At 36.0% G+C, this 19,989-nt stretch overlaps 1 protein-coding gene across 22 annotated transcripts in view; it reads right to left on the bottom strand.

Annotated features, from left to right (window-relative positions):
* The window catches only part of ADGRL3 (adhesion G protein-coupled receptor L3), an 871,587-nt gene that overhangs the window by 122,992 nt on the left and 728,606 nt on the right, over nucleotides 1-19,989 (bottom strand). For all 22 annotated transcript variants that reach the window (XM_030818870.1, XM_030818875.1, XM_030818872.1 and 19 more), the window contains 4 exons: nucleotides 14,534-14,717; nucleotides 13,511-13,633; nucleotides 8,464-8,672; nucleotides 7,319-7,495 (listed from right to left, as the gene is read on the bottom strand). In XM_030818870.1, the coding sequence (XP_030674730.1) occupies nucleotides 7,319-7,495; nucleotides 8,464-8,672; nucleotides 13,511-13,633; nucleotides 14,534-14,717 (693 nt within the window). The remainder of the gene's footprint in view (nucleotides 1-7,318; nucleotides 7,496-8,463; nucleotides 8,673-13,510; nucleotides 13,634-14,533; nucleotides 14,718-19,989) is intronic.

Here is a 19,989-nt window from a genome sequence, read left to right on the forward strand (position 1 = left end):
AAAGTAAAATAAATAATAATAATAATTGAGAGGTGTTTCTTTATTGAAATGACTTCCCCCAGCAGAAATTCATCACTAATTAGTTCAAATTAGTTTTTGTATTTAACTGCCATGTACTTAAAGAAAAATCATTTCAAAGTATATTTGATCTTTGATATGGGATAGCTACAATGAATGAAAGTATATGTATCTTAATTAATTTAGTAAGCATTCATTATTATGTAGTTTAATTTGTTTAAGTTATTATGTTCTAAAGTTTGAAGAACATATCGGAGGTATAAGTAATGAGTAACTCTAATTTAAAGTATATCTACAATGTTTTTACTACTGTCTAGTTTGAAAGCTAAGGACTAGATCACTGAAAAATAGTTACTCAGTATTGTCTTATTCAGACCTCTGGTGCTAAAGTAAAAGTTTTGAATAAATAATCAAAATAGGAAAAAATTAAAATTTAGAAACAAAACAAAAAACACCTACCCTAACCCACTATCCCCTACTCTGTAGAACAAAATGTAATGTTAGTGAAAAGGTAGAAAAGCTTCAGTGCTCCTATTTAATTTTCTAAGCAACGTTCAGCTGGAATCATGCCATTTACTTTTCTTGTCTGCCTGAGGGGACCTAGCTGAAATCTCTCTGAGCACCCCAGTCAACAATCAGCCTTGACACAACCTTCCCTTGATAAACTATAAATTCTCTTAGGCCAGGGACCTGGTTTGCCTTATTCCCTCTATATTTTGTGGAGATGGGGTAATCTAAAATTTGAAATAGGGTAACAAGGAAAGCCTCATTGAGAAGGTAATATTTGAGCAAAGACTTGAAGGAGATGAGGAATCTTGGCAAGTGCTATCTTTGCGGGGGTGGGATGGGGAGTGTTGAGAAGAGAAAGACACTCAGGTCTAACTAGGACACATCTGATGTGTTTGTGGAAAGGCAAGGAGGCCAGTGGCTAGCGCAGGTGAGCAAGGGGAACAGTGGTAGGAGAGGATGTTGAGAGGTGCTAATGGAGGCCAAGATTTGAGATTTTGCTCTTACTGAGATAAGGAGTCATTAGAGATTGAACCAAAGGTATGAACTGCCTGATTTGCATTTTAAAGGGTTTTGAGAATAAATTTGAGGAGTGACATGATCCTACTCACGTTTTAAAAGTATCACTCTGGCAACTATGTTGAAAATTAAATTAAGAGAAACAAAGAGGGAAACAGACAGCAGTTAAGGGGCTATAGCAAACAACTAGAGGGGAGATGATAGAGGTTTGAACCTAGGTGGTAGAGATGATGTTGAGAAGAGGTCAGATTCTGGATCTGGCAGGAGATGCTGATGGGATTCAGTGTGCAGTATGAATGAAAATAAACAAGTCAAAAGTGATGCATGCTTTAGGACCAGAGCATCTGAAAGAACAGAGTAGCCTTTTACTAAAATGGAGAAGACTTAGATGAGAGAATATCATAAGTACATAGTTCTAGAATAGTTATATCAAGCCACTGGTGAAATCTGAGTCTGGAATTTAAAAATGGAGATAGAAATATGTGAGAGTCATGAGATGAGGTATAGAGCCATATGACTGCATGACATCTCTGAGGGAGAAGGGTAGGTATTTAGGATTATGCTCAGGACCAGAATGACAATGAGAAGTCAAGCAGATGAGGAGAAAACAGCAAAATATGCTAAAAAGGACAAGTTGCTGAGAAAGGAAAGAAACTAGGGAGTGGTGTACCCAAGGCAAAGTGAAGAAGGTGTTGCAAGAATGTGGCCAACTCAGAGTGTCCACACATTAACTTATGAAATGCAATCTGATCTTTATAACAGGACGCTTCTTTGATAAGCCCTCTCCGAGGACTCCTGGCTCACACAGATGGTTTTCCCCTATGTCTCTAAATCACCAGGTCGGCCTTGGTTATAATCCTTATAAAATTATGACTCTAGCTGCAGTTTCTCTTCTGTGTCCTTCTTCCCTATTGCCACTTCTCTAAAAATATGAGTTTTTTGAGGGCCTGAAGTTTCCACTGGAATCCTTGGAATTCAGTAATACATATGACAATTAGGAAGGAGGAAGTTACATTTATTCAGAGCCTACTGTGTATTAGGCAATGTGTCAATACCTTCATGATATTTATCTTAACTTAGGTGATCGAAAGTGTGGATAAAAGAATAAAGAAAGTGTTGACCAAACAGCAGAAATAACACATATGACAAATAAATGCAATTCAGTGTATTGGGAGAGCACTGGAGCGCAGAAAGATGCATCAGGATTACCATAGCTTGATGTCAATAGCTATCAAGATTATTGAGCTAACTCTTCTTGCACTCTTTCCAAATTCCTCAAACAAAATTCTCCAATATAATTTTGTTTCCTTTACAGATTTTCCTGTAGAGTTAGAAACTGACAACTAGAAAACATAAATATCTGTTCCAACTGGCTGCTGTACTTCTGTGTATGAATAAATTAATGCTCTGTTTGAAACATTAGTCAAAGGTAAGTTTGGCTAGTGTGTTTCTTTTTGAAACTCTAGAGATGATCAGTCTCCTTGTTTTCTGTTTTTCATTGATCGCTAACATTCCAAAATCATGTTGTGAGATCAAAATAGGGTTGATGCAGACAATCACAAGAGATTATGATATAAGAATTCTAGGACACACATGCTTTGTGATGGACTGCTAAAGGAAAATATTGATTTCCATTTATTTTATCTCTTGTTGACACACAGTAGTGGTCACAGTCATGACTGTTATACAATGGATTGGGGAAAGGTTGTTAGGCAATGAACTGAGCATAAAATGATATTTTGTTGTTGCCTCAAATTTGATTCATTTTTCTAAGTCTGAGTTTATTACCTAGGCTAGAATGTAGAATCTCGGAGCCAGAGTAATACAATCCAGATTTAAATCTATTATTTGTTAATATATAGCCAATCTTGCTAAGATGGATCAATTTGTGATGCTCTGACAAAATAGAGTTTGTAGTCCTTCGAACATCAAAATTTAAACTGTGCTGACACAGGTAAGGTAACTTTACTTTTAAGCTGCTAATTGAGCATGAATTTGCTCTCCCTCTGGTATATCTGCACCATCTCTCTCTAAATTTGAGTCAAATAAAATTTTGGATGAAATTGTTTTTGTTGTTTTTTTTTTGAGACAGGGTCTCATTCTGTTGCCCAGGCTATAGTGCAGTGGCACAATCACAGCTCACTGCAGCCTCAACCTCCTGGGCTCAAGCAATCCTCCCACCTCAACCTCCCAAGTAGCTGGGACTACAAGGGCATGCCACCACACCTGGCTAATTTTGGTGTTTTTTAAATAGAGATGAGGTTTCACTATGTTGCTCAGGCTGGTCTTGAACTCCTGAGCTCAAGTGATCTGCCTGCCTCAGCCTCCCAAAGTGCTGAGATTACAGGCTGTGAGCCACCATGGCTGGTCTGGATGAAATTATTTGGATCAATAACATAAGGTAGCTAAAAATTTTGCCATCATTTTTACATTGTAAAATGTAAAGGACATTAATAGTTTCCCTATTTTTACTGACAGCAGGGAGAAGAGAATATACATGTATATAGCCTTTCTATCGATCTCTATAACCAAGGTAATAAGCCATTTATATTTTTGTATCCTAGTATATCTGAAATATAAATCCTCTTCATGACTACTACAACAGCCCTTGTCTACGCCCTAGACACCTTTACCAGGACTTATTGAAATAACTGTCACACTACAACCGGTCTAATCATTTTGTTTGTTTGTGACACAGTCTTGCTCAGTCGCTCGAACTGGAGTTGCAGTGGCGATCTCAGCTCACTGCAACCTCTGCTTCCTGGGCTCAAGTGATCCTCCCACCACAGCCTCCTGAGTAGCTGGGACTACAGGCATGCACCATCATGCCCGGCTAATTTTTGTATTTTTAGTAGAGACAGAGTTTTGCCATGTTGGCGAGGTTGGTCTCAAACTCCTGACCTCAAGTGATCGACCTGCCTCAGCCTCCCGAAGTACTGGGATTGCATGCATGAGCCACCACGCCCAGCCAGTCTGATCTAAAGTTGAAATCTAATTGAAATCTATCATCCACGTAGAATTTGGAATAATCTGTCTAAAATTGCAACATAAACTGGTGCTATTATTGTTTAGAGATCTAGCAATCTTTTCTTAGTTGCCCATGGAATCACAGCAAAGATCTATATCACAGGTACACCCTGAGATCCTGGAAAGAGAGCCCTCCACCCTGGGCCTCCTACTTTTGAAGGGGTTGGGTAAACCACTGACTGTGAGCCAGGAGTCGGCTCTCCTGACACTGCCATGTACAGGTGCAGAACTCTGGGGATTCTGAGAATCCTAAGTTCAGATTGTGTGTCTTCAGTGATTATAAAGCTATATTTTGTTAAGTCAGGTTCTATTTCATTTTTCTCAGCTTTATGTATTACTTGTAAATATTTAGACATGTAGGATATTGAGACTCTTACTCCAAGCCTGCAGATGTTAAGCCCATCTAAATTTCCACATTGTCCTCATTCAAGCACGAGAGATGGAAATAAATAAATAAGTAAAAATAAAAAATAAAATTTTCTACTATGCCCTTCATGGCCACAGTCCTAATAAGTTCTTCAGTCCACCTCCAGTTTCTAACTACACTGAAAGCTTGTCAAATGAATGGGTTACTCTTGTTATACCAACTAAAACAGAGGCAAAAGATAGGAAAGAAAGCTTTCAGGGCGCAAAACATGGCTCCAAGAATGGAATTCACTGTAAGCCTGCAAGCTGAAACTGCCTGTTGTAACCTGAAACCAGTTTTATCCAATAGCTACTGAAACAACCTCCTTTGACTCCAAGACCCATCGCCAGTCACTCACCAATCAGAGCTTGCCAGCTCTCCACACTTTACTAGTGCCAATGAACTTTCTGGGAAAACAATAGGTAACACTTCTTCTTTTTATGAAATCTCCAACCCTCTTTTTGTTCTTCAGGCATAAGGAAGACCACCCAGTCTGTGTGTATACCCTGAACTGCAATTCTTGCTTCCCCAATCAAATCATAAATTGAGATATTTGTTTCTGTTTTTATTTTGACTTAAACACTAGCCTTGTTATACTTATCATGTATTAATTCTAAACTCTTTTACCATGCTCTACACACCATGATATATAACATCTTTATGTTTTCGCTCCTGCTGTTTTCTCTGATTGAAATGTTCTTCACAATTTTTCTGGCTAATACATTAATCTCTTAATACACAGCTTTTAAATCTCTAAGAACTTCTCCAGACTTCTATTATACTTATTCAATTTTCCCACAGTACACTGTTCAAACTTCATTCTTATCACTACCTTTTTAACTATATAGCTGTTTTTTTCTGTCTCATCTGAAAAGAAAACCTGTAAACTTTTGAAGGCAGTGTTCATATCTTATTCATTATTATTACACTACTAACACATATGTGCTGAACTGAACAGTATGGTTAAAAATACATGTTATTTCACATTTTATTGAGCTTATAAAGACAATTGTTTTGAAAATACTATTTACCAGTTACTGAAGTTGAAAGCTAAGTAGTGTTAGTTACATAGTGAAAAATTTTAGTGAATTGTATGAAAGAATGTTCGATCTTTGCAAAAGCCATTCCAGGGTTTTAAGTACTCATTTTCTTTCCACAATGAAATATGTACCAGATAATTATAGCAGAGGTATTATAATATAAAATGCTATGAAAACTAAGCTTTAACTTTTGCATAAAGTGTTGAAGCTATCAGTGCTTTTCCCTACCAAAGCAAAATACCAATGCTAGTTCTAAAGACAAATAATTTTGTATATATTATACAAGATTAATAATTTTAAAGACTAATGCATATGAAATTGTATTTAACTTATAACGACATTTTAAAAAACCAAGAAGTTATATTTTAAGTTTTTTTTTTTATTTGAGACAGAGTCTCACTCTGTCTCCCATGCTGGAGTGCACTGGTGCGATCTCGGCTCACTGCAACCTCTGCCTCCCTGGTTCAAGCGATCCTCCTGCCTCAGCCTCCCAAGTAGCTGGGATTACAAGCATGCACCAAAGCTCAGCAAATTTTTGTATTTTTAGTAGAGAGGAGTTTTGCCATGTCGGTCAGTCTGGTCTTGAACTCCTGACCTTGAGTGATCCTCCCGTCTTGGCCTCCCAAAGTGTTGGGATTACAGGCATAAACCACCATGCCCGGCCTATTTTAAGATTTTAAATGTAATTATCCATTTAGTTTATGACACACAATATTTAGAAAAAAATGTATTATTTTTGTTGAGCATCTTGTTTGAAAGTTCAAAAATTAAATTTTTAATGTCACTTAATGTATATAATCTATTAATAGCCTTCTTCCACATATAACAATTGGTTGAACCCAACATGTGGATCTGAGTCAGCCTCAGTTCTTAACCATTGTGATGAGGGAAACAAGATATTTGCATTCTCAAACATCTCTAGCCAGGAAGTATCTTGCTTGAAATAAAAACTGAAGTTTTCAACCCCATATATCTCTATAGGTTGAGCATTGGTATTACTCAGTGTTAGCAATAATCTTACCTACTACTGATGCACTGACCTGCTTAGCATTTTTTTTTTTTTTTTCTGAGTTTCCTGGCCTAGGCCTCCTAAAATCTGATAGTTACTGCATTTCTAGCCTTCACTGTTAGCCTGCTCGAGGTGATCTCCTGAAACCCTGTCAGCCTTCTCTTCCCTTGCAAACTCATAGACTCCATCTCACAAGCCTCTATTCATATGAAAGCTAGTCACACTGGGAGGAAATTGATGCAGCCATGTTGCTGACTTTGGAAACTACCTATCATATCTGGATTTTTCCTTAGAGTAGTGTCTTGTTGCATGGGCAGAACCCATATCCTTATGTCAGGGTATGCCAAGTCCTTTGCACTGCCATGCTCTGGGTATTGTGCTTGAGGGTTGCTTTCCCAAGAGTAAGTTTGACTGTATTTAACGTATGCATAGCTCTTTACTCTTCCGCCTCCCCAGTCCCAGCTTTCTAAACCAACCCCACTGGCCTTTGGTCCTGGGGTCCTATGTTCATGAGGTTATGGTCTGACATTTATTATACAAAATAACAGGGAGACTAGGGAGAGTTTATTAAGCAAACTTCAATTTTATGAACTATATTGGTAATAGGAAAAGAGATAACAAGTTCTTTGAATCATCCACAAGGATATGGTTTGAACATCAGAGAGTTCCTTAACAGAATTACTATGAAAGTAGAAAAACATTGAAATATGATAGCCCATATAGTTAGGACTATTTACAGTTAGTGACCATATTATATACTAAAACGTTTTCATTGTATGGCATATATCTTACCTTAACTTCCACATGTGCCATCAGTACTGCAAAATTTGTTAGGTGGTTACAAGAGCATGTAGTATGTGTCTTATTTGTTGTCAGGAGCCGACAGCCTTGTGTTGACCAATAACCTGTCATTGTACGCTTGGAGTAGCTCCAAAATGAACAGTTAGGGTTGAAATTTTCCTCTGACTGCTACGGGGAAAAAAATCCATAAAATCAACAGCTACTTTATGATCATGTAAATTAGGTTGGCATTTTCCTTCCATATAATACAACTTCATATTCTGTTCCAATTTTTTAGATATGTCTACCAATGTTTTCATAAATGGGCCTCAACAATTCTAAATGAAACTGAATATATGCTATTGTTTCTTCCCTCTGACTAGAGAGGAGTGCACTATTTTTTAAAATTAATACTAAAATAATATACTAGTATCAATGTTTCAAAATCACACTAACCAATACACATTGCAAAATAAAGAGGTTAATTGCTCTTAACAACCAACATCTGAAAGGATGATCTTTAGAAATCTTTGTTGAATTTACAATCTTTGTATATATGCAAAAATATATCTTCACGTGGACATAATTGCTTGAAATATCAAATATAGAACCATGTCTAGTTCTGTTTAATGTACTCCTATTCCTCTTTGAAAACATAAATAGTATTGTGACTATTTAAGGTATACAACATAATGTTATGAAATACATGTAGACAGTAGGAAGGTTACCAAAGTGAAGTGAGTTAACATATCCATCATCTCACATAGTTACCCATTGTTTTCTTGTTTTTGCGGCAAGAGCAGCTAAAAATCTATTCATCTCACATGAACCCCAAATACAGTAGAATTTTGTAATATTATCTATGGTTTTCAGGCTGTAATTTAGTTCTATATACTTGGGCTAGCTCTTTTTAGTTATGGAGAAGCATTTATAAATCCATCTATGAATGCTTTCACCATAAGTATTTACATATACAAGGATTATTCTCCTCCTCCAAATCTTATTGCTGACAAAAAAAATTACCACTATATTGTACAGATAATGAACTGCTATATGTCAAATGGAAAAAATATTAAAAGAAAATCAATATACTTAATGTTCAGTGTTATAAAAATACAGATAACATGAACAACCAAGTTAATATGCCATTTTCTTACCTTGATATGTTTAACAGTAAACACCACAGGATCAGCCAAATAAACCTTGTTACTGAACTCTTTGTTTATTGCCGCCGTAATAACAGGGGAATTGACAATAACAGAATGATTTGTGGACAAAGCTTCCGTTCCCAACTTCATACTGGCATTCTCCGTGGACAAATAAGGACCCAAGTTGTTATACAGGACAAAGGCCACTCTGATCTCTCCTAAAGTAAATGCAAACTCTGATTAGTTTGTTCATTCTACTTAAATTAGTTAGCACTAATGAGATAGAAAATTAAATCCATGTAGTATGTATTCACACAAAAAATCCAGCATTCATTTCAACCAAAGTACCAAGTCATTTATGAGGAGAGGAAATTCAAATTATGCTAAAACAACTACATACCAGTATTTTAAAAAATGAGCCTCAATCCCTATCTCACTCCATACTCAAAACTAAGTTTAAGATAGATCATACACCTAAACATATAAACCAGAATCATAAGGCTTCTAGAACAAAATATAGAATAATATCTTTGTGGTTTGAAGAAGGCAAAGATGTCTTCAATAAGACCCCAAAACATTTATCATAAAATGGTAAACTAAACTTTATCAAAACCAAAAATCTAACAAAATACATCATTAAGAAAACAAACAAGGAACTGAAATACATTTAAAAATAAGATTCATTAATATACAAAACATTTTTACTAACAAAAAATAAAATAATGGCATCTTAAAATGGCAAAAGATGCAAATACACACTTTAGAAAAATAAATAAAGGAAAGGCCAATAGACATATGAAAAATGATCAGTATCATTAGTAATTAGAGAATGAAAAATAAGACTACATTGAGTTTCAATTTCATACCCACAAGAATCTCTAAAATTGAAAAGACTGACCACACTAGTGTTGACAAGAATGTGGAAGAAATGGAACTCTCGTCCACTTCTGGTGGTAGTGTAAAATATTTCAACCATTTGGAAAAATGTTTGACAATTTCTTATAAAATTAAACATACATCTACCTTTCCCAGATAAGTGAAAACACATATCCACCACAATATATGTGGATATATATCCTCATTCTTAATAGCCCAAACTGGAAACAAGTCAATTATTATTTATAGGAGAATAAATAAATTATGGCACATTATATAATAGAATATACTATGCATCAATAAAGAACTATTGATACATGGAACATCATCAGTGAGTCTTAAAAATATTTTGCCAGGTTAATGAATTGAGACAGCAAATGGTATATACTGTATGATACCAGTTATATGAGGTCTAAAAACTGGCAAATTTTGGCCGGGCGTGGTGGCTCATGCCTGTAATCCCAGCACTTTGGGAGGCTGAGGCGGGCAGATCACGAGGTCAGGAATTCAAGACCAGCCTGACCAATATGGCGAAACCCTGTCTCTACTAAAAATACAAAAATTAGCCAGGCGTGGTGGCACATGTCTGTAATCCCAGCTACTCAGGAGGCTGAGGCAGGAGAATCACTTGAACCCGGGAGGTGGAGGTTGCAGTGAGCTGAGATTGTGCCATTGCATTCCAGCCTGGGTGACAGAGTGAGACTCCGTCTCAAAAAAAAAAAAAAAAAAAAAAGGCAAATTTTTGTCTACAGAAATAGTAATGAGAAGAAAGTTTTATTAGGTGAGGAGAGGAATAAGAAGACTGGTAAGAGCCATGGGAAAATTTTCTGGGTACAGAAGAGATTTATTTTCCTTCTTTTTGTGATATTATAAAAGTATGTACAACTGTCAGATTCCCAAGCTAAATGCTTCCTCAAGCTAAATGTATATTTTAGTGTATGTAAATTATTTCTCAATTGCAATGTTAAGGAAAACACACAAGAATTCACAATCTTTACCTGTCTTAAAACTCAACTGTCATGTTATTTTAAGGTCACTGTTTCCACAAAGTCACCAAGTCCTTCCACCTTATTTTTTCCTTTATGACAGTCTCTTAAATCTAATCCTCTATGAATTGTCTTTTAACACACTTTTTAAAATTGTATTATTTCCTTTATTTTAGAAAGTCAAGCCCTATATCTTATTTCCGGCCCCAACTACTGTGGTTACTAAGATGAGGAAGTCATAGTCCCTATCTCTGAATCTTAGAATCAAGTGGAAAAAAAGAAAATTGAGCCATGTGGGGAGATAGGAAAAAAAAAAAAAGGTCCTTTTTTGTTTGTTTGTTTGTTTTTGAGGAGGAGGGCTTTTTAACATCTAACTTCCATGTTTGTGAAATTCCCTACTCTTCGGAATTTATAGACACAAAATGGACATATACTTGCTTTCCTAGCTTATTGAGAAGACGTTGCTCTGGGCACTTCCGCTAGATGCATCCAATCAGATGCAGAAGCCTCAGATATCAGATGAGGAGCTAGTGATACAAAGAAGCAGGAAGTGGTACAGCAATAGCAGCAGCAGCAGCAGCGGCACAGTTACTGCAACAGAGTTCACTTGCGGCAGCAGTGACATTTCACAGCAGTGATTCTGTGATGTGGTATAGGCTGCTGTCAGCCTCCTTGCTATAATATATCTTCCGGGACTGATTCTCCAGCCTTCTCGGTGATTCTATGAGATATCCATTATCATTTCAGTAATCCAGCAAAGAGATTATGATGGGAGCTACATAATGGAAGAGAGCATTCTTATCTAATCTACAAGTGTTAATACAGTACTGAGCAAACCATAGTAATTCACTAAATACTTATCTGTTATAACACATAATTTAATTTTGTTCTTTCCCTCTAGATTTGGTATTGAAATGCTGATTTTTGAAAGGTGAAAATTAAGAACATCCATGCATTTTTCTTGTTGACATTAAAAACTTTAATTTTAATTGGTTTATAATTGGCTGACAATTCATGCCAATTTCCACTTCCAGGATAGTGTCATTTTGCCATCCCACTGTGAGTTACCAGCAAACTTAGTCAGTGGCAATTCTCTGCTCCAAAATTAATGCTTAAATGTGACTTTAACAAACAAAAACAAAAACAGGCTGGGTGTGATGACTCATGCCTGCAATCCCAGCACTATGGGAGGCTGAGGTGGGAGGATCCCTTGAGGCCAGGAGTTCAAGACTAGCCTGGGAAACATAGAAAGACCTTCTTCTCTATTAAAACAAAACAAAACAAAACACACAAAAAAACTACACATTAATTTAGAAAATAAATGAACACATAACTTAATTTGACTAATCTATTTCTATATGTCTTCAGATACACAGTTTTGTGTCTGACGGTTCACACATTCATTATATACATAAGTAGTGAGTATATAGATGTATAGATGGACCAGGCACTGAAGTACTAGGGTTACGTCAGTGAACAAGATTAGACAAGGCCCCTGCTTTCATGGAACTTACTGCCTGGAGGGAGACACAGGCAATAAGCAGGCAGATTAAAAATAATATTATTTCTTATAATGGTAAGTGAATAAATGCTATGAAGAAACATTGGCATAATCATGGCTAATGGGGAAAGAGTGACTGGGAAAGAGGAGTCTACGTTAGAGGAGATAGGGAAGACTCTCCCTATAGAGGTAGATTTATTCTAAAAAGTGAATGATAGGCTGCCATGCATAAAAAACGTAAAAATTTTATTCTAAGAAGAAAGGTTTAAAAAAATGCAAAAAAATAATAATAAAAACAAACAAACAAAACGCCCCAAACCTGATGCAGGAACATGCTTGGTGTGTTCAAGAAACAGAATCAAGATTACTCTGTCTGGATCACACAGCACATGCTGAAGACAAATGTGAGGTGTGGCAAATGAGACAGGAAGGAAATGGACCAGGCAGCATGTGGCAGGTCTAGTCAAGTCATGAGATTTCACTCTAAGTGTAACTGGAAGTCAATTGGTCAGATGTATGTTTCGGAAGAACCCTTTGTCAACAGGATACACTGTTGGAGGGCAAAAGATTTAGGAAGCTAATGCTAGAATCTAATTTTGCTCTATTGAATCTTATTGCTGTCTCAAAAATTTTCTTAGTCAAATGAGTAACATAAAAATGATTTCTAAGTTTAGTCTTACAATATTTCTAACATTTAGAGACCATTTTATTCTGACGACAACAAATGTAAGTTGTTTTTCTTGATATTATTTATCAAAACTATTCACCCTGCAATATGAAATATTAGCATTAAGTTGGTTGCTAGGAACTGAGGTCATCTTCCTATCACCTGGCAAATTAAACGATCTCCCTTTCTTGGCAAAAAAGAAATACATCTCTGTGTGTGTGTGTGTGTGTGTGTGTGTGCATATGTATATATGTACAAATATGGGAATGGGGTCTACTTTGGAGGAGATGTATATATATACATATTTATATATATACACACACATCTATACATACATATATACACACACATACATATACATGCACATATATGTGGGTATGTTTAAACAGTTTTTAATATTAGTGAAGTTTGGGACATATTTTATAGGATTATTTATTGAATTTTAATTATTTTCAGTGTATTCAATTTATTAGTAAGCTAAGCTGATTATATTTATAGTTCCATTTCCCAAAATCACCTCCTTACATTTAAATGTTTGTATGCTTTGCAAAGAAAAGCATAAAAACACTCTTAAAAAGAAGCTGAGTAACCAAAAAATATTTTTTTAATTACAAGTAAAATTTACATAAAAAATTTTATAAGTGAAAATTACATAAAAAATTTTACAAGTGAAATCTGCAAACTCAGTGAGAGTTCCTCTTTTTGAGGAAAGATGTCAGATCCTCTGAATTTTTCTTGTCCATAATTTCCCTCATATTTAAGTTTCTGGCAACTGAAAAGTAATGAACAATTTCCAAATCTGATTGAGAATTTTGTAGAACAAATATCACTGTAATATTGATGGTGCTGTACAGTAGAAAGAGGGGGAAGACAGGGAGGAAGACGAGGAGGAAGACGAGGAGAAAGAGAATAGGAAGAGGAAGAGGGGAAAAGCTCCTAAATAGTGGACCTAATATTCCAGGCCAAAAAGAAATAAATTGATGCAAGTTCAATTCCCTCAAGCTTAAAAAATAAACTTTAACCTACCATTTCGGCCATTTTGCTTTAAAGTGTTTGCAGACAGCTGGATAGTGCTTCCATGGCCCATGTTTTCTGGAAATTTTAGGTCTTCTAAGTTTCCTTCTGTGCTCAGTCTTGCAACTTCCAATTCTGTTAATATCAAAGAGATATCAGTGCTCATTGAGAAACATACCTAAGCTGCAATAATTTCCTAAACCATTGCAGTATTTCTGAAATCAAAACACCGGAATTCTCGTTCTATTTGTCATGCTTTATGAAAATCTTTAAGAAAATATATTGTTAGTATTTTATCAAAATAATGCAAATAAAAGTTATTAAAATTATGTAAATAATACAAACATGTCAATAATAAAGCCTAAAATTTAAAATTCAATCCCAAATTCTAATACATTGTCATTGGTCTTAAGTTTCAAAATATAATCTTTATTTTATAAATTAAATAAAAATCCTTTGATAATCTAGTGCTGTACTATCATATCAATATTGAACTATCTTTAAGCCCAATAAATTTGAAACAGCTTTTTCCTAACTTCTGAAATAAAACTGTCAGCTACTCCTAATCCACAATAAAAATAGATTGATATCCTTTATAAGCTAAATAACACGATTATCAACACTGTTTTATCATTTTCACTCAAATGACTTATTTCTTCATAATGTGAATTCAAAGATCCTCTCATTATAACTGAAATAACTCCTAATAGTCCTGTATCAAGAGGATGAAATTTTAAATAGTATAATACATACATAAAAGTCCTTTAAAAAAACAAACCTCACCGTAAGTGATCTCAGGCCACTATGTTCAATATTGAACCTAATATTGAAATGTCCTAAGAAAGATAGCACATATGATTGTCTATCCTTTTAAGCCAATGACAAGTGATGCCCTCTTTATTTTAGAAAAAGAATGACTTTTCTCCATTGAAATAAAGCATCACTCATATCTAGGACACCAGAGATAACTTTTTTCTTTTCCCTCTTCCGATATACAAGAGCGTCTGGACCTTCTGAATAACAAAGGCCACTTACTAATATTGTCTGTGTTCTCCCTGACAATGTCAGTCTTCAAAAGGTTATCAGCCAGCACAAAGGCACTTTCCTCCACAGTATGAAGCAACATGGTGGCCGCACGCAGCTGATCGCTCGTAGTGAGGTCTCTCCATGCATTCAAAGCTTGTGGCTGAAGGAGGTTGTTAACTGTCTCGACCATTGCCTATAAGAGGATGAAAAGAATGACAGAGGTCTCTAGTGAACCCACATAGCTGTCAGAAATCCAGGTGTACACGTTGCCCAGCAAGCAAGGATCAGCAGTGTGCATGAGTTCAGTATTGTCCCAGCCTCCCCTGTGACATGCTGCAGCAGAAGCATTCATTATTTTGTTCTGTAAAACCCTAGCTGAGACTTTGCAGAGCAAGAGGAAAACCTGTTTTTGTTTTGAAGGACAACAAATAAAGCCATGCTTGCTTCTTAGAATCAATAGCACAAGCTTCAACAAGACTATGATCACATCATTAAATTATTTGGCTGGGGAACTGTTGAAAAAAAATTAAACCAAGAGTTTTACCACATGACTCAGAGAAAATAATTTTTTTCTGTACGTTACCATAAAACTGGATGCTGAACACAACAGAGATTAAAAGGATGACCATATATGTGACAATCCAAGAATTTGTTGCCTATAGGTTGATGACTCACATAGCAAACCTATTTGTGTTTAGCCAGGTAGTAAAATGTCAGAATGGGGAAAATATCAAAGCATACATACTCCCAGGGGCTTTGGATATGTTATGTATAAAGAGAAATCTTCATGCTGTTTACTACTAGGGAGGGGAATAAACAGTTGAACCTTACTACCTATGGTCCTCAGGTGTTTTATCTTTTAAAAAATCGGCAGTAGGTACACCCACACATAGATACAAAGCACTACAATTCTCATTGCTTCATCCAAAAGAATCATCTCTGTAGTTACAATTTATATATTTCCTGTGGTTTGCTTTATGCTGTAGGTTACAAAGAAAAACAGTTCTCCCAATAAGGTCTTGGGTTTCATTCAAACATAGAGAATTGCAAAACAGAAAAATACAATACCTGCCGCTTGAAAGTGATCATCCCGGAACCCAATTCATTACAAAATATGCATCTAATCCAGAAATAAAGTTGAATAAACAGCCAACACAGGCACAGTTAACAGGCAGCACGTAAGTGTTTTAAAACAGGACTCACGTTATTGACACATTGGCCGAGGGGCTGGGAGAGACTAGAGAAATAGCCTCCACGATGCAGTGTTTTCTCCTGGCTGCTGTTTTCACAGTAACCAAGTAACAACTGTTACAAATTCAGCTTCATAATGAAACACCTTGGCTGCCAATTAACACCAGCTTCAAAAACTAATTTGCCTTTTGATAAAAGTTGTTTTTTCTTGATTTTTTCCCAGCTATTCCAAGTTTTGGCCAAAAATCAACATCACTGTACTTTTAAGTAAAAAAATCCTACCCACAACTTGCATGCTTTGGATTATTTTTTAAAAGAGAAACAACACAAACAAATTGAAAAAGTCTCTCACGAGTTTAAACACTAGACGTTTTCTTTTTTTTTTTTTTTTTTTTTTTTGAGATGGAGTCTCGCTCTGTTGCCCGGAGTGCAGTGGCGCGATCTCGGCTCACTGCAAGCTCTGCCTCCCGGGTTCACGCCATTCTCCTGCCTCAGCCTCCTGAGTAGCTGGGACTACAGGCACCTGCCACCACGCCTGGCTAATTTTCTGTATTTTTAGTAGATACGGGGTTTCACCGTGTTAGCCAGGATGGTCTTGATCTCCTGACCTTGTGATCCACCCACCTCGGCCTCCCAAAGTGCTGGGATTACAGGCGTGAGCCACCGCACCCGGCCTGGACGTTTTCATATAGTGTGCTTAGCTCCGTCATTTGTTCTTCGTGTAAAGCATGACCTAGTAGCCAGACAAAAGTACTTCTGGATCACAACAAAATGATCTGCTTTCCAGGAAGTTCTTTATAAGGGCAATGCCAACAGGATATGCCAGAAAAAGAGGTGCCAGATAGGAAACCAAAAAAAAAATAAAATAAAAATAAAACTTTACATATTTTCTGAAGCCAAACAGAGAATATAGCCCTCTTCAGTGTAAAGAAGTATTCTTTCAGGGATTAGATGATACTGTGAATTCATTAAAAATGCTCTGAAAATCCCACATGCAACAGAAATTATGCCTGTTCCTTATGGAGCAGCCATTTTAGCTGCTGATAATCTTAATAATTAGTTAATAATCTTATAATAATTAATTAAAATCTTACCTAAGGGGAAATTTTATTGGGGATAATATATTTCTGTTCTGTCTTTCGTTGTTTTTATTTTCATAATTTAAAAAATACAAGATGAGAAAAAAGGAAAAAGAAACAACTACGGTCAACTCCGAGGATGTTCTAGGAAAGAACGTATTACAAGACTAAGTCAGGAAAAAACAGAAAGTCTGAATAGACCCACAGCTAACACAGAGATAGTCTGAATAGACCTACAGCTAACACGGAGATTGAGTCAGTGATCAGAGCCTCCCAACAAAGAAAAGCTCAGGATCAGATGCTTCACTGGTGAATTCTACTCGATTTTTCTACACTTAAAGAAGAATTAACACCAGTCCTTCTCAAACTCCAAAAAACCATAAGAGGAGGGGACACTTCCAAACACCTTTTTATGAGGTTGGCATCACTTTGACACCAAAGCCAGACTTAGACACCACGAGAAAACTGCAGGCCATATCCTGATGAATACAGATGCAAAAATTCTCCACAAAACGCTAGCCAACTAAATCCAACAGCACTTAAGAAAAAAATTATAAACCATGATCAAGTGCAATTTATCCCTGGATACAGGGAGAGTTCAACATAAAAAATCAATGAATGTGATACACCACATTAACAGAATAAAGGATATCACATGATTGTCTTAATAGATGCATAAAAAGTGTTTGACAAAAGTCAGCACCTTTCATGATAAAAACTCAACAAACTAGGAACAGAAGGAAGTTACTTCAACATGATAAATGCCATGTATAACATGGCCTTAGATAACATCATACTCAACAATGAAAACATGAAAGCTTTTCCTCTAAGATCAAAAACAAGGCAAAGGTTGCCCACTCTTGCCACTATTCAAATAGTACTTCAGGTCGTTAGCCAGAGCAATTAGCTAATAATAATAATAGGCATCCAAATTGAAATGAAAAAGTAAAATTCTCCCTGTCTGCAGATGACATGATCTTATATACAGAAAACCTGAAAGACTCCATTAAATATATATATATACATAAAAGACTGTATATATGTATGTGTATATATATATAAGACTTACATATGTGTGTGTGTGTGTGTACATATATATATAAACTAATGAACAAATTCAGGAACCTGTTTACAACAGACTGCTTTATCTAAAAAACTTTGTATGTCTTTGAACTGACGGCAAATAAATCAAAGGCACCATTTATTAATTTATCTTAGTTTTGCAACTGAAAAAGTATGAGGTGCAATATTTTTTCATAGTTATAAGTTTTCAACAAGTGTATTCTTCAAGGTAAGGCAGTCTTTAGGGAAGCTTTCTACTAAAGCCCAAACAATTGCCAAATTTACTAAAAAGCAACACACTCAAAATGTGACCCCCAAACCTAGGATTTGGTGCATTATGACACCAATTTAACATTTATTTAATGTGCTCAAAAACGCACCTGTTCACAATTGCTTCAGTATAACTGCAAGGAAATGTTTACACAAGGATTGAGAGACAGTATTCTGTAAAATCATAGTGTGGGATTAGGAACCACATCCCCGAATTGTACCTGCACAGTGCCTCTTACTTGTGTGACATTGGGCAAGTTACTTAACTTCTCTATACTCCATCTGCAAATTTGGTATGATAATATAATCATCTCAGAAAGTTGCTGGCTTATAACAAGTGCTCAAGTTGCAACCTTGTTTTTACTTTTGCTTGATATCACAGTACAGTGCAGGAAGAAGGGACTTCTTCACTTAGAAAGCACATTTCATATCTGATAATTGCTAAACAGCCACATCGAATTGAGATCTGGAAGGAATAAGTCTTCGGTAATACAATCTTCATAATTTGGTCTCTTACACAACTACAGAAGCCTATACTACCTGAAGCTTTGAGGAATTGAACAGTTAAGGCAACATGTGTATTAAATAGTTCATAATGAGTTTTTTAGAGACTTAAATAACGTGACCCCTTTTCTGCTAGTGAGAGCACAATTAAGTCCATCTTAGAAGCTTTATAATCATAAACTATTTAAACTTTCTAAAGCTCGCTGACGTGTCCCTTTACTAGCTAAATGAAGGTTAATTAAATAGCTACAACTCCTCAATGAATACCTATATTTGGATTTCCTTATACATTTATGTATTGTGTATTTTATTCACGAACTATGACATCTCGTCACAAAATAATTTTTTTCTCAAACTAGTTATTTGCATTATTTTCATAAGCTCAACATAAGACTCATTATATTTCAATTTGAGAGTAGGTAGGGGTGAGTATTATCCTTTTCATCATACAGTATACTCACTAAAGTCTCCGTGACTTTTGACTGTTTCTAAAAATCAAATAAAAATGGGAAAGAGCCAAAAGTCATTTTGATTCACATCAAGATTATGGACATACCATATCCCACTAGATACACATTTGCATTATTTTTTAATGCAACATTATTAGGACTCTTATCATTAAATTCAGACCTTAGGCAAATTCAGTTGACGAATATTACTCATAGCATATAATTGTGATATGTTCGTTAAGGATGTTATATACTTTATAATTACACTTTCTACATTTCAAAATACAGAGTTTATTTGTTATAACTACTGCAAAAACCTTTGGGAAAAACTGCTATATATTTTTGCAATGACAACTTTTGTCATTATTCCAAGAGGATGTATTTGTGAAATAGCCTAAGATTTCTCAGGAAGAATACACAAAATAATCAATGATGAGAAACACATGAGTGGCACCTCTTACCCAGGTGAGCAGTAAATATCAAACTACGAAACTAAGCAGAATCATCTGGGGGAACTTAGTTACCCCAGCTCTTCCTCCATTTGAAAAACATAAAAATAAATACCCCAATAGAAGGAATGCCTTATGGAAAGATGTATAACTTTGCCACCATGGCATTTTTGTTTTTTTGTTTTTTTTGAGACAGAGTCTCGCTCTGTCACCCAGTGGCGGGATCTCGGCTCACTGCAAGCTCTGCCTCCCGGGTTCACGCCATTCTCCTGCCTCAGCCTCCCAAGTAGCTGGGACTACAGGTGCCCATCACCACACCCGGCTAATTTTTTGTATTTTTTAGTACAGACAGGGTTTCACCCTGTTAGCCAGGATGGTCTCGATCTCCTGACCTCGTGATCCACCTGTCTCGGACCTCCCAAAATGCTGAGATTACAGGCGTGAGCCACCACGTCTGGCCT

This window comes from Nomascus leucogenys, chromosome 9 (assembly GCF_006542625.1).
Source record: "Nomascus leucogenys isolate Asia chromosome 9, Asia_NLE_v1, whole genome shotgun sequence".
Taxonomy (NCBI): Eukaryota; Metazoa; Chordata; class Mammalia; order Primates; family Hylobatidae; genus Nomascus; species Nomascus leucogenys.